The sequence below is a fragment of the Crocodylus porosus genome, unplaced genomic scaffold, assembly GCF_001723895.1.
Source record: "Crocodylus porosus isolate Cpor-Errol unplaced genomic scaffold, CroPor_comp1, whole genome shotgun sequence".
NCBI lineage: Eukaryota > Metazoa > Chordata > Crocodylia > Crocodylidae > Crocodylus > Crocodylus porosus.
The window spans coordinates 207,313,418-207,341,397 of NW_017728886.1; the positions used below are offsets into that span (position 1 = coordinate 207,313,418).

The window sequence follows — 27,980 nt, forward strand, 5'->3', positions numbered from 1 at the left end:
GCCCCGGGCTGCGCCGAGCGCGGCTCCCTCCCAGCCGCCGGAGCCCGACAACAAAGGAGCCCCGGGGCCAGGGGGAGTGGGGCCGTCCGGATGCGGTGAGCCCCGCCGCCCCCGGGAGGAAGGGAGAGGACGGAGCGGCTCGCCCAGCCGCCACCATGGGCTGCTGCACCGGACGCTGCACGCTCGTCTTCCTCTGCGCGCTGCAGCTGGTGAGTGACCGCCGGGTCGGGGCCGCGGGGCAGGCAGGCACTGCCGAGCCGCCCTCCTCCTCCTCCTCTCTCCGAGCACTGCCACTGCCCCGACCTTCGGTTTTTTAGCGATTTAGTTAATTTCTGTTGGTGGTAGTCGGGGTAATTTGCTCCGCTGCCCTGCCCTGCCCTGCCCTCCCCTCCCTCAGCGCGGGGGTGCCCGGGCCCGGGGGAGAATCCCTCACTCCGGCCCGGCTGCCCCTCCGCCTGGGTCTTTCTTGTGCCCAAGCCCGCTTAAAAAAACTCCTCCGCCTCGTGTCAGGTTGACAGCTCCGGGCTAGGAATCAAGTTGGTGGTTAAGCCCGGGTCGCGGTGCTGAGGCAGCGCTGGGAGGTAGGAGGGGGCGCCTGTTGTCTGTCTGTGTGTGCGCTGGCAAGTCCAACCAACTGAGAAACTGAAGTTGGGTTTTACGCCCCGCCATGCGAATGGCACTCTTAGGACCTGCCGTTGGCTTTGGCTTCTTATTTTTGAGCCCTTTCTTGTGGTCAGATGTCACTGACCTCCTTTGATGTCAGATCCGTGCGGGGGAGTGTGCAGGATCCCCCTCTCCCTGTTTTAGGCTGGAAAAATGCAGATTTTTAATTTTTTTTTTGCCTATCTTTCTGTGTCTTTCCTCAAAGGTCTTCCTTTCCTTTGATAAAATATTCCTGGACTTGTACCATCCAGATCTAAAGTGCATCTTCTCTTTGTTTACCGAGTTGGCGCGTTTGTTTTGGAGAGAGAGTTGTCAGGGAAAAAAATCTATGCCGAGCAATAATAATTCTTTGTCTGGCTCATTAGCTCCGTGAAAAAATAACGCTCTTCCTTTTACCAGTTAGTCCCTAGTCCCAGGAGTGTTTTAAAGGATTTTTCTCTCTTATACTGATTTGGAGCCATCTCTTTTACCGCATGATTTTCCTTCCGATGAGTGGTGTTTTCACTCTGGGTGTGCGTGTGTGTGCGCGCACGCATGTGCATGTGTGTGCCTCCAAGGTGAAAATGTACCATGTGTCTCTGGATTTTGATCGTTTGGTAATCTTTCTACCTTCCTGCTAAAGCCTTTTGGAAAAGCTTCCGCTTCACAAGAAATATGAATGCCTTGTTAAATACAGCATATCATTCATTTTCAAGGCATTAGATGAGAATCTCAGCTGGTGTAAATTGGTATAGCTCCATTGTTTTCAAGTATTGGCTCATTAAGGGGGACTCTTTATCATTTAATCTTAGACACCTGAGTGCAGTGTATGCCTTTAATGCATGGCATTTGGCAGTTTTGTTTCTCTACTTTTAGGAAAGCTTTTCTTATGAATTGGTGGCCTTAATTTTCCTCACTTACATGAGTTTTAAACTGTCACTGTATTGACTAGAAAGAAGTAATTTCTGATTTACACTGATGCACAGGAGAGGGGAATTGGGGCTTTCATCTTTAAAAATCTCTCTCTACTGCAGCTATGAAGGTTATAGTAACTGTATTTACTATTCTGTAGGATTACTGGGAGGCTATAAAAACTGAAGAAGGAAAGTGTGAATAGCTACCATAATACATGGAGAACTGCATATAAAATCTTTTGGAAAAGAGTATCATATTTTATAACATACCGATCAAATGCTTTCACAACTTTAAAAAATGCCTTTAATATGTGGACTCTTCTACTCTGCCTGTTTTCTAATAATGCTTAGCTTGATGAATTGCATCTAACATAATTCTTTCATTTACAGAATAAAAACTGTTGTAATGGGTATGTTTGTAGAGCTGAGATTTTAATCTAGTAGGCATAAACTCAAAGCCAGGTAACTTCCAGCGATCTCCATGGTGGCAGTGTTGAATTTATGTTTGTGAGAATTGTCACCACAGGGGGTTTTAGATCTCTTTCTAACATCACAGGTCATGAGTATAAAGCATGCCCAACAAAACTGCATCCCCAGACATTACTGTCATTAAGGGAGATTTATTCTACCTTGCATCCATTTATGGAGAGGTGAAAGACATATTACTGACTGTGGACAATGTTTAGATTAAGTGCTACAAAAGCCAAAGTACTTGTCTTACTAATCTGTAGCAGTGCAAAAGTACAAATGATTTATACAAGCTGAGAAAACTCTGGAAAAATAGAAAGATCATACTGTTTTTAAAAACAATAAGAAGTAAAGGTTCACAAAAAGAGCATTTCACCTTCCCATCACAGCCAAGTCATATTACACCAAAGGAGACAAAAATAGTTTTACAAAAAGGGACTTTGAAAGCAATCGGAACTTTGATTAAGAAAAAAACTGGGCAGCTGAAAATTCTCTAATAAAGAGTCAACCCTCCTTTTGTGTATGCACCATGTACCTGGTACTCCTTGTATCTCCCTAAATGTTTGCCAATAAAATGTATATTTCAGAAACTGTTTGATATCCCAAATAAATTATGTGTAGATTTACTGATGCTTGGGACTGGAATACTTTCTAGTCAGTTCTAGCAAATGCTATCGTTATTAACTATGTAGAGTGACCCTCATATTCATTCAATCCCTAGCCATGGAGCTTCTCATACTTTACTTCAAGGCTTGATTCTCCATCTTGTTTCAACAGTTTTCTGTCAGGAAGATTTTGATTAATGTCTGTAGAGTCACATCTGTATCAAACTGGATATAAGCCTGGAGAACCAGGTCTCTGAATCTTAATCACTGTTTAAAGATTCTGTTCTATCTAGTTCTGAAAACACCGGCTGCATTCATGAAACATGTTGGTGTGATAGCAAGTTGGTGTAACAGGGAGCAAGGGCTCCTGTCACTTTAAGAGGACATGGACATCAGGGTAAGACCTGCAGTCTGGTGGAGGCAGCTGAGCAAAGGCCAGTTGCTAACACCTAGAGGCAACAGGGATAGGAGCTACCAAAGGGGCTAGGTATAGACAATCAAAAAGCCCAAGGCTGAATTCATTCAGTGTTTACAGGTCAGTCTAAGATGCAGAGGTTGAACCAATAAGCAAATGCACAAACATTTACTCTTGATTCGGGAAGTGCAGTGGCCTGCGGTGGCTCCAGCCAGAAAAGGTGGGGGACAAGTGCTATGGCACAGCTCTCTGGTACATAGCCAGCATAGGCTCTTCCTGCTGCCCCTGAGGTCTCTGGGATTTATAGTTTACAGTCACATGAGCGGGACTCTGCAGGGCTGTTCATTGCTCCCTCTTCCTGCTTCCAGATGCCTCTGGGATTTGTAGTCCACAGTTGCAGCCAGCAGGGCAGCTCTGTACTTGAGGGAAGGGGAGTTTAACTCCACTCCCTGGCCCCAGATCCCAGCTAGGGTTTGCCGGTGAGCCAGCCCTCACTGTTTCAGGTAGGGAGCAGATGAATAGGACCAGCCCTGTCTCTGGAGTAGACAGCACAGCCTGGCCCAGGGCGGGGATGCTGGGATGTTGAGGGATTCTGATTTAACTTGAACCAAGGAAGGGTCTAGAACAGAAATTTCATAAACTGGTTTGACCAAAATCAGTTAAGTCTGATACTACACTCAACCAGTTTACCAGTGTTAGCCATTTTGAAACTGGTTTATGTGCACTGAACTTTTATTCTATTACAGGTTTAAACCAGTTTCTGATCACTTAAATGGGTGGGTGTGTGTAACTTCTGTCCCTAGCCAGAGATAGTGGCCCTGGAGCTAGATACCCTGCAATAAGCAGCAAGTGGCAGAACTCCATGCAGAACAGCTGGGTTGGCTGCAGCAGAGGAAGGCTGGTTTAGTGGGCTAAGGAGAAATCCCTGTGCATGGTTAGGAAATCATGTGATTGGAAGGGGTGATGCTTAGGGGAGTATACGACTTGTTTCTGAGATGGATTAGGCAGTTTGACCCTGACTGCTGCAGGGAAAGTTGCTGCCAGGGAGTAAGGTTGTTGAAAATAGACCTGTAGGCACCCAGAGTACACTACAGCACTGGAAGGAGATGGCTAACAGGGGAATAGGGGTTCTTGTAGGATAGGGACCCAGAGTAGGGTTTAAGGACTTTAGTTTGAGGCTGTTTCCTTGTGTTTTTATTTTGAATGATGGTTTGTGTGGCGGTCAGCGGTCTTGAGAGCCAGTGCTAGATGACAAACTTGGACGAACAGGTGGGGGCTAGCGGGGCAGAGACAGCACTGATGCGTAATGGTTTCAACGTAGTTTTGTTACTTACGCTTGTAGGAACCGTAGGTTTCAGATGTAAACTCTTAGTTACTTAAAACAATTGAACCCTAAGTTGAAAACAACTAACTGAACTAATAAAGCAAAATAAAGTAGAATAACAGAACAGAACAGAGTGGAACGACAGCTGATGAAAACGAGTCAGCTGGTCTCGAGCATGCAGGGATGGGGTACGCTGGGAAACAACTGTGGTAGAGAGACAGTGTTCACAGGTGGCCAGCCTGTGAACTAACCCAAGGTAATTCAGAGCTGGTCTCTGTTCTCTGATTTTCCTGAGCTGGTCTCTGTCTGGGCAGAAACTGTGCTGACTTAAATACTTTTCAAATAGCCAATCACACGATGCCTTTTGTGGAATGGCCTATCATGTAATGGCTATCTGCTAGTGCATGACTGGGCATGTGCGCTCTGTCAATTTGAATACCTTATTAATCACACACTGGCCATGTGTGTGGCACGTGTTGGGACATACGCACTTGTCCTAGGTGCCCTCCCTCTGTATGCTTGTATTTGTCTCTCATGGCTCTGTGTCATCAGCACCTTCTGATTTTTGGCTCAGATAGTTTGGACATGACTGCAGGGGTAATTAGATGGCACAGGTGGGATGTCTGGGAAGCACTACAACTCAAGGGGTTGAGGCCAGACCTGCAAGTGTCTGGGATCTGTTGGGCTGTGAGAGCTAAAGTCAGGTAGTTCATAGGCTGGGGGCAGCAAGCCCTGTAGGGATCGGGGAGCCTAGCAGATGGAATAGTGGGACCAATGAGGCATGGACATAGTTATGGGGGAAGCTGGAGACCACGATTAGGACTTGTAGGGACATGATTAGTACCCACAGGGCAAGATTAATTCCAGGTATGCACAAATGATGCTGGCAGGGACTGGAATAGTTTTTATTAGCAGACTGAAGGTCCAGTGACAAGTACTATCAAGGAACCAGCTAAATAAGCTGAGTCAGACTAAGGGCAGGGTCACCAGGATCACCCCAGGACACTGAGGCCACTTTCCAAAGTAACATATAACATTCACATCAAGATACTGGCAGGCAAAGTGGTGAAGGACTACCTAGAGGAGCTGGAGCGGGACCAGTTCTGTCATAGTTGGCTTCATAGCACAGTTTCTCTGGTTCCATTCTACAGATTTTTCTTCTACTCTTAGTCATTTAAACTTGTTCTGAAGAGAATCACAGTCATTGGTTGACTGTTGGACCATAAACTGTCCTTTTTCTAATGGAAATAAGGCTTATTACCTTCAAGATAACTTGTTTGCATTCTTTAGTGTTCTCTAGACAGGATTGCAATATAAGTTTTAAAAATATCATATTAGCATAATTTCCCTATAATTATCTTTAACAAAAGCGTAACCCAAACTGTCCACACCAGTTTTCAGCTTTGTACAGAATACAGTTCAGCACTACATACAAAAAACTTCTCAGAACCATGCATAGTGGTGAATACCTGAAGGGCATTCCATAAGTAATCTTGTATCTTATATCACAATAAACTTGTTTCAAAATGTAAATCAATTCAAATGCATGCAATACAAAGGTTGTAGAAATATTCAGAGAATGAGTGAGGTATTAGGTCCCAGTTTAGAAAAGCCCTGAAGCTTGTACTTTGCTGAATTGGGTTGCCTCATAAGCTTGTGGCTGGCCAGTCATCTTTTCTCAGACCAAAGGCTTGTTAAAAATCAGGAGTTTTCCGTGTGTAAGAAGGTGCCTTTTACTTTATTCAGTGATTTCATTCACTGTAACACTGTAATGTGTTATTTCAGCAGCTGTCAACCTGAGAGCTTTAAGGTATATATATATTCTCCTTAATGTGTGTGTAAGACTCTCATTAATGTTAGCAGGAGAGATGTATATATAGCAAGAAAATATATCATAAGGATATAGTAATACTTTGGTATGTGACAGTAAGTCTCATCAGTACCATCAGAAGTCACATGTTGGACTTGAATGTCCTAGGAAAGTATAACAACTACTGGCAATAATGCATGTATTAGTAGCCAACATATAATGAAAAACTGCAAATGAAAAAGATAAAAAAATTAAGCAAATGCAAAAATATTGATAAAGAGTGGAAGATGTAAATTGGCAAAGAATTGCTCATGGATTTAGCTGTACGAATCCAATTGAATTAACATATGTTGCATAGCAAAAGGTTTCGTGCTGCTTTGAGATGTATTTCTGGGTAATCTACATTGCAGGATAATTTTGTCTTAAAGTTTACAGTAGGTGGGGGTTCTTGGTACCCAAGAGTAAGATAGTTATGTAAATGCAATAGAAAACTAGACAGTAAGTATGATGGATGAAATTTTCAAAGGGGCAAGGTTATTTGTGGGGGTGGTATCTTTTATTGGAGCAACTGCATGGTTGTGAGAAATTTCAGATAAGCTGTTGATCTTCCTCAACTGCTGAGTAAGCTTAAAATCTCTCCTAACCCTGCATTTGGTCCAAAAAAGGTAAAACCCTACAAAAATATCTTTGTTTTTCTCACATTTCTTGGACCATCGAAGCTACACATCATTCCAACACAATATGAACATTTCAAAGCAGTTTAGGGTAGGTTAACAGAAGGTAAGTCATCGTCTCCACTTCACTGGTTTGAAAATTGCAGCCCGTGTTTTTATCTCTGGGTTTTGGTGCCCTGTGTTCATTGTAAGGCTCCTGATTTAAATCTTAATTGAATATGGTACAGCTGGTATAAAATAGATTATTACCTATTTGCAATATTACTTTCCAATTGATTTAAGTGTCAGCTGAGCACAGGTGAGATAATCGTAATAGAAATGTGGCCTCTGTGTATTAGTATTTGCTAGTGGGTGATTATTTTGTGGGTGCATTTGGTCATCTTAAAATAGTAATTGTTCTCTTGATATGCAGGAGATTTATGCTTGTAACTCCCATTAATGCTAATTAGAGTAATGCATGTAAATCCTTGCACTTTGAGATGAGACTTCTCCATTAGCCTAAAAGGTACCACTTTGCAATTAATTAGTATGTATAATTCCAGTTCAGTAGTTGTACAGGCAAATGATACATAATATGCACAGAGGCAATTCCATTTCCATCTCATTTTAGTATACTTTATAAAGCAGGAAACTCTAACTGATGCTAAAATGCACTTTATAAAATCTTCTGATTTTGGCTAGAATTGATATATAGCCATTAATTAGTTAACGGTACTGGGACATGAGAGATTTTGATAAATTTAAGAAAGTAAAACCTTTGAACCGATAAATTGCTGAACCATTTGATGTTGGTAAAAGAATCACCAGTCCATTGATTTGGAGATGAAGCATCTGTCCATCAGAAAAGAAAAAGCAGGAGGTTGAGATTGTGCTGTAATAATGGGGGCTGGGAAGGCCCTGGTAACCAGCGCTGACGAATGTATTGTTTATAGAAGTAGATTGTCTGTTTTTATTAAGGGAAGCTGATGTATGATTGCTTAGATGGCTTCCACAAAACATACACGTGCTTCCTTTGTGTTTGTTCCAGACAGAATGATTCTTTTGTGTAAGGCAGGCCCTGATCCTGTAAAAACTTGTGTACATGCTGAACTTAAAGCATATGAATAATCCTGGCAAGTCTGCCAAAGCATCAGATAGAATCAAGCTTCTGAAATGTATCGGTCAGCAGGGACATGCATAGCCCGCAACAACAACAACAATTTTCTGCACTGTATTTTCAATTAATTTTACAAACCCTTCAATAATCACAACATGCACACAAAATAACCTCAAGAATGAAATATACATTTACTTGTAATTTCTTTTGTTGATAGTGGTAGGTTTTCAACAGAACTTGGTTGTGTCAGCTCAGCTGAAATTGAGTCAATATGCTGTTAGAGTGCATACATATGAATTTCAGCCAACAATCAATCTGACACTATAATGCATTAAAAATGGCACAGTTCATGGTGGACTGTTCATGTTTGTAGAATGCAAATAATCTTAAAAAGTTTAAAGCTTGGATTTTTGAAAGTGTTCACTTTTCTAGGTAATTGAGGCACTTAATTATCCAGAGTAGGGGGGTTCAAAATTTGAAGAAACAAGAGTTGAAAGCCTTCTTTTTAAGTGAGCCTAGGTGAATTTCTGAAAGTCACATAGCAGTTTATGTGTACAGTGGTAGTGCTGGTGGCTGAACCGTAGCTCCCACCAGGTTTAGTGTACTACAGCATACTGCCCTTTTCCTTACAGATCCATGACTGGCAGTGTAAAAATAAATGTGTGTGTACATGCACCATATTTACATCTGTGAGGTGAATGATTCCAATTTAACTAGATAACCCTCATTTACGTGGAAGCAAACTATTAACTAAATATGGCTACTTGCAACTCCCATGGCAATACAATCTGTTTTTGGGAATAATGACCAAGATATTGGAATTTGCTGCTGATCTGATATGACTCCAAAATCTGCTCATGTCCCAAATAGCAAAATTGCTAGGCCTGAAGTAGTGTTATTACAGAGGTTTGTTATGGCTACCTTAGTGATAGGCCTAAGTGGGAGAACTTGAATCTGGATTGAAATCAGAGATCTAATTAGAAAAATCTCTAATTAGAGGTGAGATCTAATTGAGGCAGATAGTTGGCTAGATAATGTCCAAATCCTGAGCATATCACGTTCTGGTCTATGTCCTTTCATAAGATCTGGTAACGAGAGCTCTTAGTTACGAATGCGTCTGCATCTCTGATTCAGTTAGTCTATAAGGTGCATATTTACACAAAAGTGCTGAAGAAAATGTATGGAAATAGATTACATACTTCTTTCTGGATCATTTGTTTTTATAGGATTTCAGTTGCATCTGAACCACAACCAAAAAATAGATTGGATTTATTTTTTGAGTCTGACTTAATATCAAACTCTAGTGGCAGATTCAGAGATGGGAACTAAAAACAGAACTATCCCCTTTGCTTTTTTTTGCTGTGATCTTTGGGTTTTGGCTCATCTATAATCTACAAATTACTTTCCTATATAAATAGGTTTAATTGATTAAATGTAGAAAGAGAGAGCCAAACAGGTCACAAAGTTCTTAGGCCCTGATCCTGCAAATAGAAGTCTTGCAATTGACTTTAATAAGAACAAGATCAAGCTCTTAGTTCCAATATTAGCAGTTCTCTCTCCAAGGTGTAAATAATAAATAGTCATGCATTCTTTATGAAGATGACATTTAAAATACACAATCATTTAGATTACATTAAGGGTATAGAAGAATGAGATTTTTTAAAAACAAAATTTGAGTCTGATGCTGTAGAAATTAATCCCAATTAAGAATGAGGATGCTACCGTATCTTTCTCTCCCAAATCTCAATTTTTAATTAACAAAATAATAGCAGTTGTGTGTGTAGTTTTTCCATGTTTTCATTCTACTAATAAAATTATATATCAAAAAATGTACTGTAGCCTGCTTACGAGTGCTGCTACAGAGTACCTGCCATTAGAGGCGTCCTAGTGCCTGCACTCTTCATTCTCTTCTCTTCTCTTCTCATCAGTATTCTCGCCTGTGATGTCTTGCTGTCAAAAGTAGGGAAGGCTGCACAGAGGGCAAGGCAAACTTTTGAAGAGGTGGGCCCTGTCTGGTCTGAGGCTTCTCCCCTGGCTTTGTTCCAATCTTACTCTCGCTGAGCCCTCCAGCTTGGGGCCCACTATTCAGGGCTACAAACTCCTGGCTCAGCCTTGGTCATGCCCCATGATCTCAGATTCTAGACCCTGCAATATCTTCAGTATAGGCACCTAGATTTCATAGACATTAGGGCTGGAAGGGACCTCACAAGATCATTGGGTCCAGCCCCCTACCCAAGGGGCAGGAAGTCAGCTCAGGTCAGATCACCCAGCAAGATAAACATCCAAGCGTTTCTTAACAGTATCCAAAGTAGGTGCTTGCACCACTTCTGGGGGGGACACTCTATTCCAGACTCTGGAGACTTGGATGGTAAAAAAGTTCTTCCTTATGCCTAGTCTAAAACAGTCTTCCAATAGTTTGTGACTGTTAGACCTTGTCTTCACTTGGGGTGCTCCTAGTTCCTGATGTATACCCCTTATGTACTTATAGACTGCCACCAAGTCACCCCTGAGCCTCCGCTTCTCCAGGCTGAAGATTCCCATGCTTCTCAGCCTCTTGTTTTGACTCGGTGGTGGCTCCAAGTAGAAGGGAAAACAAAATAGAAAGTGCCTGGGCTATTTAACTTGTTTCCGATGCAAATCTCCAGTTTCTCTTCATTAGGGGCTACCTCCTGAGTCCTCTCACTGCAGCCTAGGCTCCAATCCTCATGTCTTTCAAAGAAGGTCTGTCCCCGATGGCTTCCACAACCAGACTGCCCCTTCCTGGCCTGAGGTTCAGGTTTATGCAGGGTGCTTTGGGTCACCTGACCTCTCTACTTCTACCCACTGGGTCATCGGGCTCTGCCTATGTCTGGATCTGGCAGCTATCTTGCTTTAGTCTCTTCTGCTTGCAAGTTTGCCTCTGGCATCACCACTGGGGCACAAGTAGAAGACACACAGAGGCAAAGTGGAAGGAAGACTATGGAACAAGAAAACCATGGAGAAGGGACCTCAACTAGGGAAAGGATGCACTGGCAGATTGGAGGGGTGGGGTTAAGGAGGGGAGAAGGGCCAGGCATCCCTGGATTCCCTTCCCATTCTAGTAATAGGATATGGGTGCTGTTACAGATACTCTGTCAAATTTTATACATTAATTATGTTACAACCAAGTGAAATTCATTAATCCAATTTCATAATGAATTCTATTCAAGACTGCAAGCACTTTGGGGCAGGAAATTTGTCTGTATTTGTATGGTAAAGTGCAATGCACATCTATAGCTCTGGGTGAGTAATACATACTAATCATGATAAAATGGAATTGTGTTGTTCAGGAGACTGGTAATAGGATAGAATCTTTCACCTCTAAATCATTGATTGAAATTCATTGCAAGTTAGGTGTTGCTGAAAGTCATTATGGTCAATGTGAAATGAGTTAGTAGTCTTGATCATTCTCCATATTAAAAAATTACAGTCATATTAGCAGTAATTGGCACCGTTGCTATTATATTAGTAATATCAGTAGGAGACCAAGGTGTCATAAAGGCCAAAGTACTGCTTTACCCTCGTAGTTCCTTCAGGTCATTGTTCAGGAATATTGGCAGGATGGTGTGATGGAGTTTTTATTGCTCCTACCTATGGTACACCTGGTGTGCCAGCATTGTCACTGTGGTCCTTTGCATAATCAGTGCATTCACGCTAAATAAAAAAATCTTTTAGATGGGGTCTTACTGAAAACTAGCAAATAATCCTACTCCCTCACTTTTACCCATGCATTTTGTGTGAAAGATTTCACTTTGGAGACAATTTGGGCAACAGAAAATATTTGTTAACTGGGTAGTGCCAGACTTAGAATCTTGAAAGTTTCTATGAATCATATTGGATGAAAATGTCTCTTCATCTAACACAGGAGGCTAATTTTATACTTTTTTGAAGAGAGGAAGGGTGCAGCAGGTTAAGATAGCATGCTGTTACTTTCAGTGGGAAATGCAGTCCTCTGACAGATCAGTGCCTGCATGGTGTCACAGTTTTTAGTGGATCATAGTTTTATCTGTTCATTTTCATGATGGACCAAATCTGTGTGATCTTAGTAAGGATTTGTGCCTTTGGAGAAGTCTGTGAAAACAATTGTGAATTGGGATTAATCACTGTTCTCTGATCTCAAGAACATACAGAGTGCTAAAACTAGGGTAATAAAAAGACCATAAAAGATTTTATTTTAATCTCTTTATTTCCTATAATATTCCCTGAACTTTTCCTCCTGTACCAATATAACCTTGTACGTTATATTTCCTTGACTCAGTTGACTTGTTGGTGGATATTTTTAATGTTGTATGTGGTGATTTGGGACTTCAATAGTTGTTGGAGGGCATTCAGTAATTCATAAAATAAAGTCCCAGAAAGTCATTCTGATGCATTTAGACCCTTCACAATGATAAGTTCAAGCATCAAGAGCAGTAAAACCCATCTGACCAATAAAGATAAACATTGCATTTAAAAGTTGGTTTAGATTTGCTATTCAGATTTGGAACAACAAGTAGTGCCTGCTAAACATCATTTAAAAATAAAATGGAAAAACTTGCAAAATGCAAATAGCAGAAGGAATGGAGAAGAAATAGTTGTATCTGAGGATCTTTCTCTTTCTAAAAGGTCACAGCAGGTTTCTTCCAGAGGCTTTGAGGAGGGAAGTTTTTGATAAAGGCATAGATTTTTTTTTTATCAAGAGAAGTAGAACTAGCGAATAGAAAAGGAATGGTGTTGTAGCTAAGATGGTCCAGGAATTATGTAAGAAGCAAGGATTTTTGTGGGTGATAGATAATTCCAAACATGAAGTTGGATCAATAAAAGGTATTATTATCCATAACAATCTTTACCTCTTGCATAATTCCTAGACAGTCATGGCTATGACACCAAATACATTACTATTCCAACCATGCAATTTGCTCACTAAAAGGTATCTACCCAAAAAATCCTTGCTTCTCAAATTGGGAGTCATTATAGTTATAAAAATATATGTTAAGTTTTGTCAGTTTAGAAGTTGTAGCTGACATTAATGTAGAGATAAGCTAATCAAAAACAATGAGATATAAAAGAGCATATGGCTGAGAAGTGAGACTTAGAGCTCAGAAACAAGAGATGTCTCTAGAGACTGGGGAAGAGTTATAAAAAGAGATGAATCATGAAAAATGGGGTGGGGGGAGATCCTTACATGCCTCTATAGCTAGGTTGGTGATACAGGAGGATGGAATAAACAGTCCACAGTACAGAAGTATTTAGGTCCATGCAAAAGATATGGGACAAGGAGCCATCATCAGTAAACAGATGGAAGTTAACTCAGTGCATGGGAGGAATTGCTATTTTATGGCTACAATGAAAATCCAAATTGTGTGCATGTAACTTAGCTTTCTTCTTCTATTCAACAATGCTAATAATACTCTTCTACCTCACAGAGGTATCATGAAACTTGTTATATTAGCACTAGTTCCTTGGATAGAAGGCACTATAGAAACAACAAATATTTAATGTTCCCAGTGCATGTTTTTTCTAGAGTGGCTGGAATTAGGATCTCTATATTTATTATTCAGGTTCTAGCATTGACATTTAGTTGTGCCTTGAATGCACTGGACTGTGTTGTGGATAGCATGGTTGCATTGCCCCACCAGGAATACTGCAGAAATGTTCAGCAATTGAGGATCTTGCAGGTATGCAAGCAGCATACAACTATGTACAATAATATAGATAACTTTTTCTCCTGCCTCTTGCTCCCCTGGCAAAGCAATCTGTAGTCAATCCCCATATTTTTAATGGACTTTTATGCTGAATAAACATGTAGAGTACAGTATATCAACTCATATTAAGTACATTCTTTCCCTAAATTTTTCCTAAACATGGGGTTTGGTTAACATTTCATGTAACTATCACCCTTCTGCAGTTTTGCAGCATACAAAATAGTCCATTAGAAAATGCAACCACTACTGTTCAAAAAACACAAAAAAATCCAGAGTATCTGAACATCATAAAATATACCACAAAGAACAAAATACATTGTACTCAAAATAGTATCACAGAAATGTAGACTTTAAACAGGCCCCCCCTTCTAAATTCAATCTAAATAGCCTATGTTTTGTGCTTTTTTTCTTATTGTTAAAAATGTAATGCATCTTTTTAAGATGGAGTGAACTGAAATTTGTATTGATTTATTTACTTATTCCCCCCCCCAGTTAGGAAAGGTAGGGTTGTGTTAAGGATTTTAACTATGTCAGAAGCTTTGCTACTTCTCCAGATGGTCTGAATTATTTGCATCATGGAAATCTCAAAAGAGTCCTAACCCATGCTAAGTCATTTTACTCTCAGAACACTGAAGAGGAGTAATGTCCTCTTGAAACACTGCTGAGCTACTAAACATCATCTTACCTCTCTGTATACACCCATCTTTTCTTCTTGCACTATTATTCTGTATACCATACACAGTTTAAAGGATTCTTGTCCAGTCCTTTCAAATCTCAGTCTTTCAGACCTTTTATTTCCAGCTGATTCTCTTGTTGGCTAATCTTGTGGATTGGTGCCCCAGGCAGGTATTCTCACATTAGACTCCTCTGATTACTATCCAAAGCAAATTCTTAGTTCCTGCTATTTCTCAAAAGACATTGGGTTCTACTTCCTTTCCATCTCCTGAGTTCTGCTTGGTTCCAAACTCTCCTCCTACCCACCCCTTGTCAAATACTGGGTTTTGACCTTTTTCATGTCTATTCTAGTAGGCTTCAGACCTCTCCCAACAACATCCAAGAGGTATATTTTGATCCTTGCTTCCAGCTATTAATCTCTCAGGCAAGCAGCTGATGTCAGTCTCTCCCCATCCTCCAGCTATTTTTGTTCACAAATCCTCAACTTGTCCCTTATTTCATTTCCATCTGCAAGGGTCTCCTAGCTGAAATGATGTAGCATTTTAAGAGTTAACATAAGAAATAATTACAATGGGACAGATTAGTATTATAGTAGAACAAGGGGCAGTGTCTATAGATCTAATGTATCTTTTATTTACTTAAGTGAAGATTAAAATTCCAGTGGATTTTAAGAAAGACAGACATGATAACTGAGATCACTAGCGAGGTCTAATCAATTCCAGGATATGATTTTAGTATCACACCTGGGATTTCACTGTCAATTTCCTAAACTTCTCTTTCAATGCTAATAAAGAAGGATAGGAAGCATCTTTTAATTATTATTTAATTAGATGATTCTAGGAAACATCACAATCATTTTCTTCATTGATAGGAAAAATCAAAGGGTGTACCACTGATTTACAATATGAGCTAATTTATACCTACTGAAATCCTGTTGAAGTTAATGGGAGCCAGTTTGGCTCCTCTTCTATGGCTGACTGCATCACATTTTAAAGAGTATTGATTGATACCATTTTGTTTCAAAAAGTCTAACATTTATGTAATAGATAATGATTGATACTGGGTGAATAAACTAATAGTATCACAGTGACTCTTTTAAGAAGAGTAGTGAAATAGAATTGAATGGTTTTCTCCATCCAAAATTGCATTTGTGATGAGAGATAAATAAAAATGACAAAGTATTTTAAATTCAGGCTGCATTTAAATATCATGAATGACTTGCTGTACTGAAGTATTTTAAATTTAGTCATGGAAGGCTTTAAGTTGTATTATTAATGTATAATTTAATCATAGCTGTTTGATGAAAGCTGAAGGCGACTGTGTTGTACTGGAAATAACCACAAGGTGCCAAACTTGATTTAAACAGATTGATGTGATCAAACCCTTAGTTGGAATGGTTGGATACATTGATGCCTGTTTCAGAATGTAGCTCTGCACTGCTGAGGAGCAAGGTCTGATTCTATACTTCTCCAGCCTCCTGAGATTGTGCAGGCTGCCTCATAATGGCAGGACAGCTGCAGTAGTTGTAACTTCTTATGGTTCCTTCAGTGAACTTGAAAGATCAAATGGCAGGAATCTGGTGAAAGCTTATTTGAAATTTCATCTGATTTTTTTTTTGTCTAAAAAAAGTAAACAGCTGGTATAATCTTGATGATATGCTCAAACAGTGTGTGATATTTGCACTAAAGGTTGAAGAGCTGTTAACTGCAGAGTCTTTAGGGACACAGATGTGTCAAGTGTTATTGAAAAACAAAGTTTCCAGATGTTTTGCTTGTGTAAATAGCAATGCATTATATGAATTAATCAATATGCTTGTCACGGTTCTTTTTAAATTTTCACAATCCCTCTGTTCTGCCTGTTCTGTGAAATGCCTCGCTATGGATCCCTCCGTTTTGGGGAGATTTTTTGCACCCAGTTGTAGTAGCTGTGGCACATGTGGTTCCAGGATAGTTAAAGTTGCCTCTGGTTACCTCCCTGCTGAGGCAAATAATACTGACTGCAAAGGAGGGTTAGATTGAAGGCTGTTTTTAAAAAAGTCACTTGTGCATATGGTACAACCAAGATGGTCTTTATGCTAGGGTTTATACATATGCAAAAATATACATGGCTTTACTTGTTTAATTTTTGTAAGATGTTGTATAAATACTACTATTTCCTTCCATGCCCCAAAATGCTTGCCAGTAGCTGGGGTGCCCAGTCTCCCGTTTTGAAAATGTTTATAATGGGGTGATTTTCCGAAGTTGATACTTTTAAATAGGCCATAGCACAAGCTTCTGGGCTTCTAGATTGGGAGGCTGGTGGTGACCCGAATATCATCCACGCCCCCTTGTTGCTAAATTAATTTTGTTTTATGGAATCTTCAGGGCAGCCCTGTGTACAAGTTGTCACAGAAATGTTCATGGGTCATAGAGTTTAAGATGAGAAAAACCTGTGTTGCCACCAAAATGCTGAATTCAACTGTCTGCACAACATCAAAGGGAGACCATGTCAAGACATTTTTTTTCCTCTTCATGATGGATAAGCAAATCATTTTGATCATATTACAAGAACCTTGGAATTTATAACAGAGTTGGGTACATCAACTTCTTCATCCCATCTGCTTGCTTTAGTTTTTGGTAACTGCAATTGACTAAGGTATTACAAAACCCTTATTGCAATAATATGAAGATAACTTAGTCTCTTGGGAGACAAGCCTTTGATTTTTTTTTATTTATTTATTTTTTATGTATGCACTATTTTTCTAAGTGACAAAAGCACATCTGACAGTGGATCTCAGATATATAGGCGAAAGAAAAATTTCCAGGGCAGACTTTCATAATCAATTGTTTTTCCTCTCAAAAATAGTAATACATTATTTTCTGGGTTTCAGGAGCTGATCTTCTTTGGCTGAAAGTTGGTGAAATATCAGTGGTCTAAGAGCCTATTCTGCTAAGTGCTGAGCATCTCCTTAAAGATGCTCAGTGACCTCATCTTATTGAGAACAGAAGGAGTAAAGGATATTTATTAACTTCCATTCAGGCACTCACTACCTTGTGGATTAGGCTAAAAGTGTGGCAGCCATGCCTCTGCATCAGCTTTGTAAGAGCAGGCACTGTTAGAGGGGACCATTAGATGAAGTCATTGAACCATTAGGAAGCCTGCAAAAAATTAGTACTCTTTCTGATCTAAAAAATGTTGTGGTTGAGAATATACTTATGAAGCCATCCTCAAGGGAAGATTCCTTTCACACGTACTGACTCTGTTAGTGCAGCCCTTCACTAGCATGAGACTTAAGCTTTGTAACATTTCACAGATTTCTACATCATGCTGAGTAGTGCCGGTCATTTATTATTAAAGCACTGGCATTTTTTTGCTAGACTAAAAGTGTCTTCTAATTATCTATATTTTATTAACTCCTGTATTGCTAAATGTTGCTTGCAAGCTATGTTTTGTTGCTACTTTGTCATTTGGGAACAAAAGCATTCCACATCTCAAAAACTGTGCGCTCCCACCTATTCATTATCTTAAGACTCATCAAGTTTTCAAATTATCTTATTGTGCAATTGCAAATGTCTGAACAAAGTGTTAGGATAATACTTTTTTCTTAATTATATTTCAGTACATAACTATATCTATTTTGATATTTCTGTACTAAACACATCAGGATAATGGTTAAAAACACATTTTTTCTCTTACCTCTAGTTGTTAATACTTTTCATTTATGCAGAGACTGACACCAAAGATTGCAAGATAACAGTTTAAGAACTGATACCCTTTTATTATTACTCCACTTTTACAAATGATGACATTGAAGGGTTTTGTGTTAATTCCAGCAGAATAAAGGGACCCAGACAGTCAAAGGTATAAAACTGGACAATATTAGTTAAATCTGGTTCAGAGTTTTGAGTAGAGACCTCTGTCTGCTTATTTCCATGGTAAACTCATTAGGAAATTCAAGCCAAAGTTTGGAAATACATTGATTAGGATACCAAATTAAAAAAAAATTAAAAAATTGAAATTGAGTGCATATGTAAAACTGACTTATGCAAAGCCTCTCAGAGCCTCAAAGAGATAATATTCTTTAGAGTCTCTTTGTTGTCAAACAGTCCTTCTAGTGGGGGAAAATGGTTAGTTATGTTTAATTTTGTGCTGAACACTGTGATAGTTACTTTGTCCATTATATTAAAAGCAGGAATACACAAACAAGAGAGAGATGACCATAACATGCAGTGGAAATACAGCTGATTGACACTCTGAGGGTACAAGGTGGCTGGTCACAGACAAGCAGATGCTTTAGGCTGGTTGGTTGGCTACATAAGCTGTTGTCATTGGACTTTAGCTCATTTCCTGAGTTTGGGAACATCAGTTGCCTGATTTGATCAGATTTTTTTTCTTCGCTAGTCATCCTCAGGCTTAGCGGAGGTGGATGGGCCATTTCAATGGTGTTAGCACTGATCAGGTGATAATCTGAGAAAGTACAGAAAGAAACTAGTAAGAGATGAAGTCGCAAACACAGGATGTGAAAACGGGTCAGGGTATCGCATGTATGAGGTTTAGGATCTTGTCATTCTAGTGCTCATGGTCAGGCATGCTAGCCTTTAGTGACAGAAGCTCAGAAGTTGGAAATGGAATCTCTGGTCTGAAGCAGAGGTCTTCCGGGCTTCTTAGGGAGTCTTTCCCAAGAGCCTGTTGTAACATTTTGGTGCTTTTACAGTTTTTAAAGCTCCAAAAAGGGGCTTGCAGGTAGAGCAAGACCATCCTATCATCATTTTGTGAAATTGGACTGAATGTTTGGCATACCAGTTTTGTTCCCTTAACTTCCAATGTCACCCTCTCCTTGCTTATAAGTCATGACTTCAGTACAATCCCTACAAGGTTCTTTACATACCCCTTCTAGTAGCAGTTGTTGCTGCAGGTTATTTTAACATTTTATGAACTTCCTACTTCCCACAGCTAAGCTTAAAATTAGAGTAGCTCTCTAGGGCCTTTCTGCGATATATAGTAAGACTGCGATGAAGCTGGGAATAGAACCCAGGTCTCTTGGCTCCCAGTCACATGTCTCAGCTAGGTTTCCTGTTTCCTAGGCCTTTTTTGTCTAGTGCTTTCAAATCTTCAGAAAAATTTGGCTTTAGGCTAAAATTGTCATACTTATTTTGCAACACAAAGATGGGTTTCTTTTGGAAAGTTTGGAAAGACTTTGCATTTTGTTATTTTTAAGCTGACTGAGTATGCAGTCAGTTGCTCCCTCTGCAATTGCTCAAACATCGGTTTGTCTAGCTCCTTAGCTGGCACTTTATTTTTGGTTATAGCTGTCAATAACAAATGCCTTTTAACATGTTTGTAGAGACTTGGTTTAGAAATTGTGTCCTACAGCTTGCTACTGAATTTTTAATAACTTACTACATGGAGTGCAAGGGTATAACGTAGGGGTGGGCAAAATATGGCCCGTGGACCAGATCCAGCCCACCAGGCCATTCTATCTGACTCACAGGGATCCTTAAAAAATCAGAAAATTAATATTTATCTGCCCCGGTTCCTGTCAAAGATGACAGGAGCCAGGGGCAGTAGGACCCAGGGGCAGCTCTGGCAGGCTCCTGCAACAGCAGGGCCCACCTGCCCCTGCCTCCCCACCCCCAGCTTGCCTAGGTCTGTGGGGCTGTTCGTGGTTGCACCAGCACAGGAAATTCAGGTAAGAAACGGGGCGAGGAAGGCAGGGGACGACTGTGTGGATCGCCTCAGTCCTTGGGGCTGGGCCAGCTCTTTCTGAGCCCCATGGTTCACCCATGCAGCTGGGAGCTGGTGGGCAGGCAGGAAAGCAGCGGTAGTGGGTGGGGGGAGTGGAAGTGAGTGGGAGCATGGGGCCTGTGCTGGTGTCCTGGAGACAACACCGGCGGGGCCCAGAGTGGGGTGGTAGGACCGCAGGGTGTGGGCTGGCAGAAGTCTCTAGAGTCAGGCTGGGCTACACCAGCAGGGAGAGCAGGGAGCTGACCCAGCTCCATAGAGACCCTGCTGCTCTGCTCTGGGCCCTGCCAGTGCTGACCTCAGGACACGAGTGTGGGCCCCGCGCTCCTGCCTGGCTGCTGCTGGATCTTGTGCATCTGTTCACTCCCAGTGCCCCGCCTCAGCCCCATGGTACAGGAAGGGAGCAGCATACAGCCCCAGCCCCATGCTTACCTGCAGGGAATGAGCTGGTGCTTGGCAAAGGGGAAAAGCAGCCTCCCCCCGCTCATGCCCAGTGCTTCCTGCTGTAGCTGCTCACAGCCTGAGTGGGGCAGTCCTGCTCCAGTCTCCATCACCACTGCCCAATGGAGAGCAGGTACAGGTAGCCCCGTGCTGCCGCTCCCCTTTCCTGTGGCTGGTGCCCTGGGCTGCAGCAGCTCAGAGCCCACACAGGGCTGCCTGTACCTGACTTCCATTGCCACCACTGTGATGGAGAGGCAAGCCATGGGGGGGAAGGTGCTTTTCTCCTGCACTGAACACCAATTTGTTCCCTGCAGGCAAGCACGGGTCAGGGCTGTATGCTGGTCCCTGCCTGTACCGCGGGGCTGGGGCGGGGGCACTGGGAGTGAATGGGCGCACAGGGGCCAGCGGCAGCCGGGTGGGAGCACAGGGCCTGCGCTGGTGTCCTGTGGCCCAGAGCAGGGCAGCAGGAATGTGGGATCCCAGCTTGCTGTAGATTAGTTCTCTATGAACTTCCTAAAGTGGCACAGAGGGGTGATGAAACGGGACTGTAGGGCATGGCTGAAAGAATCACAGGTATATTTACCAAATCCTTCACTTTGTACTTGTGTGTGTGCACATGCACACGTGTGACTGAGTGAGTAGTAGCTAAGGGAATCTGTAACATTTGCAGTTTGGGAAGGCATTCTATTCCCACATCCCAGTGTAAAGTCCTTTTAGTCAGGTGTAACGCAGAGGTACATAATTTATTGAGATAATTTGATACTGTCTACTATGTATTTTTACTGTAATGTGGGACCATTCACATTCAAATTCAGCTTTTATCTACTTTTTTATTATTTTTCTTGAAATAAGAAAAAGAAATTGCAAACAGTGATACGGTGGCCCCTGGCATACATTCAGTTAATGGCACAATGGGCTCTAATTCCTAGTCCTAACAATCATGCCTCCTACCATGCCACATGTGCATGGGAGGGAGGCACAGCTGTTGGCATCAGCAGCACTCAGTGGCAAGTTCCCCACTGCTGAGAGCCATGGTGCAGGGCTTTCTAGCTGACCATGTCCAAATCTGGGGTGCTTCCTGATATTTGGGCTCATGGTACTTTTGGGGATTGGACAGGGGTGCTGGGTTCAGCACTTGATGCTGTCCAAGCCAATCCCACTGATTATGTAGGGGATGGATATGCCTCAGACCCTAGTGCTGTCCCATGCCAAATCCCTACACTCCTGAGTATCAGGATCTGTCATGGGTCATTCCTCACATGCCCCATGTTCAATTTAAGGTGGAATACAAATGAGCCACAAAGACAATATATGTTGTATATGGAGTATCTTTGTGGCTTGTCTGCTATATTAAGCTATACCTTGGCTTTAACATTGGCTGGTTACATTTACAACGTGAGGCATGAACAGTGTGTGCCCCTGGCGGTTGGGGTGGGCACAGCTGCGCTGGTGGTGGCAGGAGCGTAATGGTGGTGAGTGGGGACCTCCTGTAGACACTGCTGCAGATATGGCAGTGGCGGCAACACCTTTTTGCAGGGGATGCACCACTACACTCAGGGGGTGCATGTGCACCCCCTACACACTGCCCCTGACATAGTAACACTAAATTGCATCATAAATGTAACGTGCTAGGGCTTCAATTACCATTTTAAACCTCTGACACACATGTCCTGGTTCCCTGAGTTTGGTGCTCCAACTACAAGGCCAGGCTTTCTTTTCCTGTAGGTCCCAAATCATTCTTTACCTACTTAGCAACTCCTGCAGCAAGTGAGGTAAGGGTCGTACAGAGAACAGGTACATTCACTAGGCAACCCTGAATCTGTCCCAGAGAACCATCTATCCATGCACTTGAATATGGCAGGATACTGCAGCAAAAACAATATGTGAACCTAGTTAATATAGGCAGAGCAGGAAATTCTGGGATTTTCAGTGCATCACCCTGAAATATTGATAATTCTCTTCTAGGGTCTGATGAAAAGTTTAAGTCAATGGAAAGATGCCCATTGACTCCAGTGGGCTTTGCACTAGGCTGTTAATTTGGATTTGTGGGATATTTTCTGAAAAATGTATAAGTGGACAATGTGATTGAGAGACATAGTTTTTGTTTCCCTGATTGGCTTGTTTAAAATCTCAGCCATAATATTGTATTAATGGAATTATTTGCATTTAACATTTTTATTCAACAGGCTAGAAACCTACCAGTGTCTGGAATCATTATCTGAAGACCTTTCTGGAATTGTCTAGAGAAATATTATATATGCATTCTTAACCTTTCAGTGGGAAGCAAGAGGTTCTAATTCTAATTCTGAACTGACCCAAAACTGCAGTTCAGAATTAGAACCAATACATCCTACAACAATATGATAAAATGTTAGATACCATGGTAAACAGGCAACTTTTCTAAAAGTATAAGTAGTAAGAATTAGAGAAATGCATCATCTCAGCTACTTACCTCAAAGTGTTACCCAGATTTTCTTGATGACGGTGGGAGCATCAGCGAGTAAAGTAAACCTTGCTCATTTTTATGTGTAACTGGCACTTTATTTACTTGGGGAAAACATGTATTTTTACTTTTGGTCTGTTGCTGCTTATACTAAAATCAATGGGGAAATTTTCATCAGGTTCACTGGGTCCAGGACTAGGTCCTTGATTTGAATAGTATGTGTGAAGGCAGGTGCTAGCCTTGTTCAGCAAATTCATATTTGCAGGCTTTCAAGGTATGAACTGTATGAGTCACGGTGCTCAAAGCTGCAAGTAAACACAGAATGAGATCCACTGTCTTCCTTCACTCTCCTTCAAATAATTCTCTGTTTGGAATGACAGATTCCTTTACAGAAATGCTTTGATTAGGAAGTGTGTACATCAAGTCAGAATCAACAGAAGGTTTGTACAGATTTGAGAAACTAATCCCATTCTACATAGTTCTTATTTAAGATTCTCTCCTTATTGTCTACCATTGAATTGATGGACTGGGTTCCTAGCCCAAGTGCTCAATCTAGAAGGAAAATATATCATCCATTTGAGAATGTGATTGTGAATATGGATGATATTAATGTGCAGGTAAATTTCTGCACCCTCAGAAACTTAGGTACAAATCTGATAGCGTTAGAGTTGCGTACTGTTGATAGCTGAGTTTACTTCTTAGTTTATGACTGATGAGATTTGTCTGTGCAGGTATACAGTTACAGGCAGTCCAGTGATAAGAGCTGGTTTTAGACACTTTAGCCTGGAAGTGTGGTATTGTGTTTTAGAACGTGAGTACAGGATTTAAAGGACCTGAGTCTGACCACCACAGTCTTCCTGTATGGCCTTGGACAAATCAACATCTTTCTGGTTTTAGTTCTTTATATGTAAAATGAGGATCCTAGTATTGGCCTACTCAGAAGAGTGTTGTAAGGATAACTGGTAAAGACGGTGAGACACTGTGGTATTAAGGTAATAGGACCATACTTTAGATCAGTGGTGCTCAATCTGTTGGCCCCATAGGCCAGATAAGTAATATGGGGCCAGTCTATGGGCTGTATTCAACATGGGGTTGGTTCACCAGTGCAGTCTGGCACACCATCCTGGTCCTGTGTGCCAGCTTGACCCCACACACAGCCAGATGTCATGTGCCAGATCTGCCTGCAGAGTGACCCTATGGTCTGGCACAATATAGTACCCAGGGCCAACCAGGGCCACGGATCCAAAAGTTTAGCAGCAGAGGAGTAGCAATTCCCACTGCCACTGATTCCCCCACTACCAAAATGTCAGACCGATGGGGAGACGCACAAGCCAGAGAACGTGGCTTCCCTGGCTGGAGGTTGATTACCACTGCCTTGGGTAGAGAGATGGGCTTCCATTCCATATCGATTCATCTTCTACTACACGAATGAGAGCTTGCCTTCAAAGGGGCTTATGGTGCTCAATGTTAGTCTTGATAGCTGTGTATTGCTGCCTTTGTTCACAGTAAACTTTTTTTTTCTTTTGAAAAAAAGAAATTAAACTTTATCGTCTTTTGAAGAATACAAACCTAATTAAGTGTAGGTAGGACATAAGTACAGACCAAGCAGTTATGAAGTATCAGGTAGACCTAATTTTAATGATAGATTATGGAAGGTATTTTTATTATGGACATACATGATATTGCTTTGGAAAGCTAAATGCTGAACCATAAGAATGCATGAATAAACAAAAGAAAAGGAAGACGGAAAGAAGAAAGCAAAGGATATAAGATAAGAAGAGAGACTGAAAAGTTGAGTTTTGTCTTTAAGTAGAGGAGGTTGTGTTGCTTTAACTTCTGGGCCAGATTCTGTCACACTTATTCACTGTGAGCAATGTCCTCCTGGTTAAGTAGTGCTATTGATTCTGGAGGGACTTCTTACGGCATAGGGCCTTGCTTAACTTGAGTAGGGGTGTTGGTATTGGATATTCTGTAATTTCAGTTATTTTAGTCATGATAACTACTGTATTTTCTCAACCAAAAACTTATTTTTGTTCAGTGTCTGACAGTGATTGAGAAACTCATTCCCTTGGTGACAGTCAGAGGCAGATCCAGAGCATAGTTACACTCTGCTTTTGGACCATGCTGAAGGATTAAGAGCTAGAGACATTTTTAAATTCCTGAAGCAGGTTAGAATGTCCTCCCTGCCTCTCTTCCTTTCTGTGTTCAGTAGCACCTCTCCTTCCTTCCTTCCCATCCCAGCTCTCCCCTGCCTGCTGATCCTGCGCCCACTGTCAGGTTGTGCAGGGAGTTGGGTTTAGGGATAGCAGCAACCACAGCAGTAAATGGATTCCTCCTACCTTCCTGATTTCTGTCCCTTCCCCTCCTGCTGGAGTGGGGCAGGAGCCCCACTCTGCCCTTTAGGCAGCTGGGAGCATTGCCAGCGGTGGGCTGGGAATGGGGAAATGGGAGGGGAAGGGATGTGCCACCAAGAACAGAAGGAAAGGGATAGAATGCTACCTGGTTTGAGGACTAGAATTCCCAGCTGCTTCTCCAGGAGTATGGTCTGCTGGCTGGTTGGTGAGGGAGGAAGGGAGAGCTTGGAGTAGGAAGTGCAGCCATCCCTGCATTTGTTGCTCCTACACCCCTCTTTACAAAATCCTGGATCTGTCCATAGTGATAGGTTGGTGGTTTTCTTTCAGTGATAGGTGGTTAGTAGTCCTTTTCCTCTTAAAAACAGACAAATGGTTGCACTATTTAGTAACCTGGTGAGGAGGGCTTTAAACTAGGTTTGCCAGGGGATGGAGAACAAAGACCTGAGTTAAGTGGGGGACCTGGAGAAAGCAGAAGCAGGAGGGGGGTAGCAGGGGAGTCCTTTCTGAGAAAGTAGGGCAATCAGCTAGTCCCATGAATGCCTGGGGCCTGGGAAACAAGCAGGAAGAACTGGATGACCTTGTACATGGTCCTTGTGAAGGAACTATGATGTGATTGGAATAACAGAGACTTGGGATAGCTTGCATGACTGGAGCACTGTCATGGATGGGTACGAACTGTTCAGGAATGATGGGCAGGGGAGAAGAAGAGGAGGAGTTGCACTTTACATAAAAGAGCCATACAATTGCTCAGAGCTTGTTTGAAACTGGAGATAGGCCTGTTGAGAGTCTCTGGGTTAGGGTCAAGGGGAAGAGCAACAAGGGTGATGTTGTGGTGGATGTCTGCTATAGACCACTAGATCAGGAAGATGAGGTAGATGAAGCTTTCTTTAGACAACTAGTGGAAATTTCCCAATTACAGGCCCTGGTTCTCATGGGGTACGTCAATCATCCTGACAACTGCTGGGAGGGCAAGACAGCAGTGCACAGTGAATCCAAGAAGTTTTGGGAGAGTGTTGGAGACATCTTCCTGGTGCAAGTGTTGGAGAGACCAACAAGGGGTGGCGCTCTTGACCTACTGTTCACAAACAGGGAAGAATTGGTGGGGAATATAGAAATGGATGGCAAGTTGGGCAGCAGTGACTATGAGAAGATTGAGTGTAAGATCCTGACAAAAGGAAGAAAGGAAGTCAGCAGAGTATGGACCCTGGACTTCAGAAAGGCAGACTTTGACTTCCTCAGTCATGAGCAGGATCCCCTGGGAGGTCAGTCTGAAGGGGAAAGGAGTCCAGGAGAGCTGGTTGTATTTTAAAGAAACCTTACTGAGGGTACAGAAACAAACCACCCTGATCTGTAGGAAGAATAGCAAATGTGGCAAGTAACCAGCTTGGCTTAGCAGAGAACTCTTCAGTGAGCTTAAATGCAAAAAGGAAGCTTACAATAAGTGGCAGCTTGGACAAACAACTTGGGAGGAGTATAAGAATATTACTTGGGCATGCAGGGATGAAGTCAGGAAGGCCAAAGTGCATTTGGAGGTGCAGCTAGCAAGGGACATGGAGGATAACAAGAAGGGTCCCTACAAGTATGTTAGCAATAAAAACAAGGTCAGGGAAAATGTCGATCCCTTACTGAATGGGGGAGTCAACATGGTGACAGATAATGAGGAAAGGCTGAAATGCTCAATGCCTTTTTTTACCTTGGTCTTCACAGGCAAGATCAGCTCCCAGACTACTGCACTGGGCAGCACAGTTTGGGGGAGAAGGTGAGCAGCCCTCAGTGGTGAAAGAACAGGTTAGGGACTATTTAGAAAAGCTGGATGTGTACAAGTCCATGGGGCCAGACACAATGCATCCAAGGGTGCTGAGGGAGTTGGCTGATGCAACTGCAGAGCCACTGGCCATTATCTCTGAAATCTCACGGCAATTAGGGGAGGTCCCGGATAATTGGAAAAGGGCAAATATAGTGCCCATTTTTAAGAAAGGGAAGAAGGCAGATCCAGGGAACTACAGGCCAGTCAGCTTTACCTCAGTCCCCAGAAAAATCATGGAGCAGGTCCTCAAGAAATCCATTTCTAAGCACTTGGAGGAGAAGAAGGTGGTTAGGAACAGTCAGCATGGAGTCCCCAAGAGTAGGTCATGCCTGACCAATCTGACTGCCTTCTGTGATGAGATAACTGGCTCTACGGATGCAGGGGAAGCAGTGGATATGATGTGGCTTTAGCAAGGCTTTTGATACCATCTCCCACAGCATTCTTGCAAGCAAGCTGAGGAAGTTTGGGTTGGATGAATAGACTGTAAGGTGGATAGAAAGCTGGCTGGATTGTCTGGCTCAGTGGGTAGTAATCAATGACTCAGTGTCTAGTTGGCAGTCAGTATCAAGTGAGTGCCCTAGGGGTTGGTCCTGGTGCTGTTTTTTCTTTTTTCAACATCTTCATTAATAATCTGGGAAATGGGATGGATTGCTCCCTAAGAAAGTTTCCAGATGACACCAAGTTGAAGGGTGCAGTTGATACACTGGAGGGTAGGGCTAGGATTCGGTGACCTATACAAATTGGAGGATTGGGCCAAACGAAATTTCATGAAGTTCAACAAGGACAAGTGCAAAGTCCTGCACTTAGGACAGAACAATTTCATGCACTGGTACAGCCTGGGGACTGACTAGCTAAGCAGCAGCTCTGCAGAAAAGGACATGGGGGTTAC

The 27,980-nt window shown here is 42.0% G+C and overlaps 1 protein-coding gene across 2 annotated transcripts in view; it reads left to right on the forward strand.

The window, feature by feature from the left end:
* Positions 1-6: 6 nt before the first annotated feature.
* Positions 7-27,980, forward strand: part of NKAIN3 (Sodium/potassium transporting ATPase interacting 3) — a 621,440-nt gene continuing 593,466 nt past the window's right edge. For both annotated transcript variants that reach the window (XM_019548544.1, XM_019548538.1), the window contains exon 1: positions 7-209. In XM_019548544.1, coding sequence (XP_019404089.1) covers positions 156-209 — 54 coding nt within the window. In that variant the 5' untranslated portion in view covers positions 7-155. The remainder of the gene's footprint in view (positions 210-27,980) is intronic.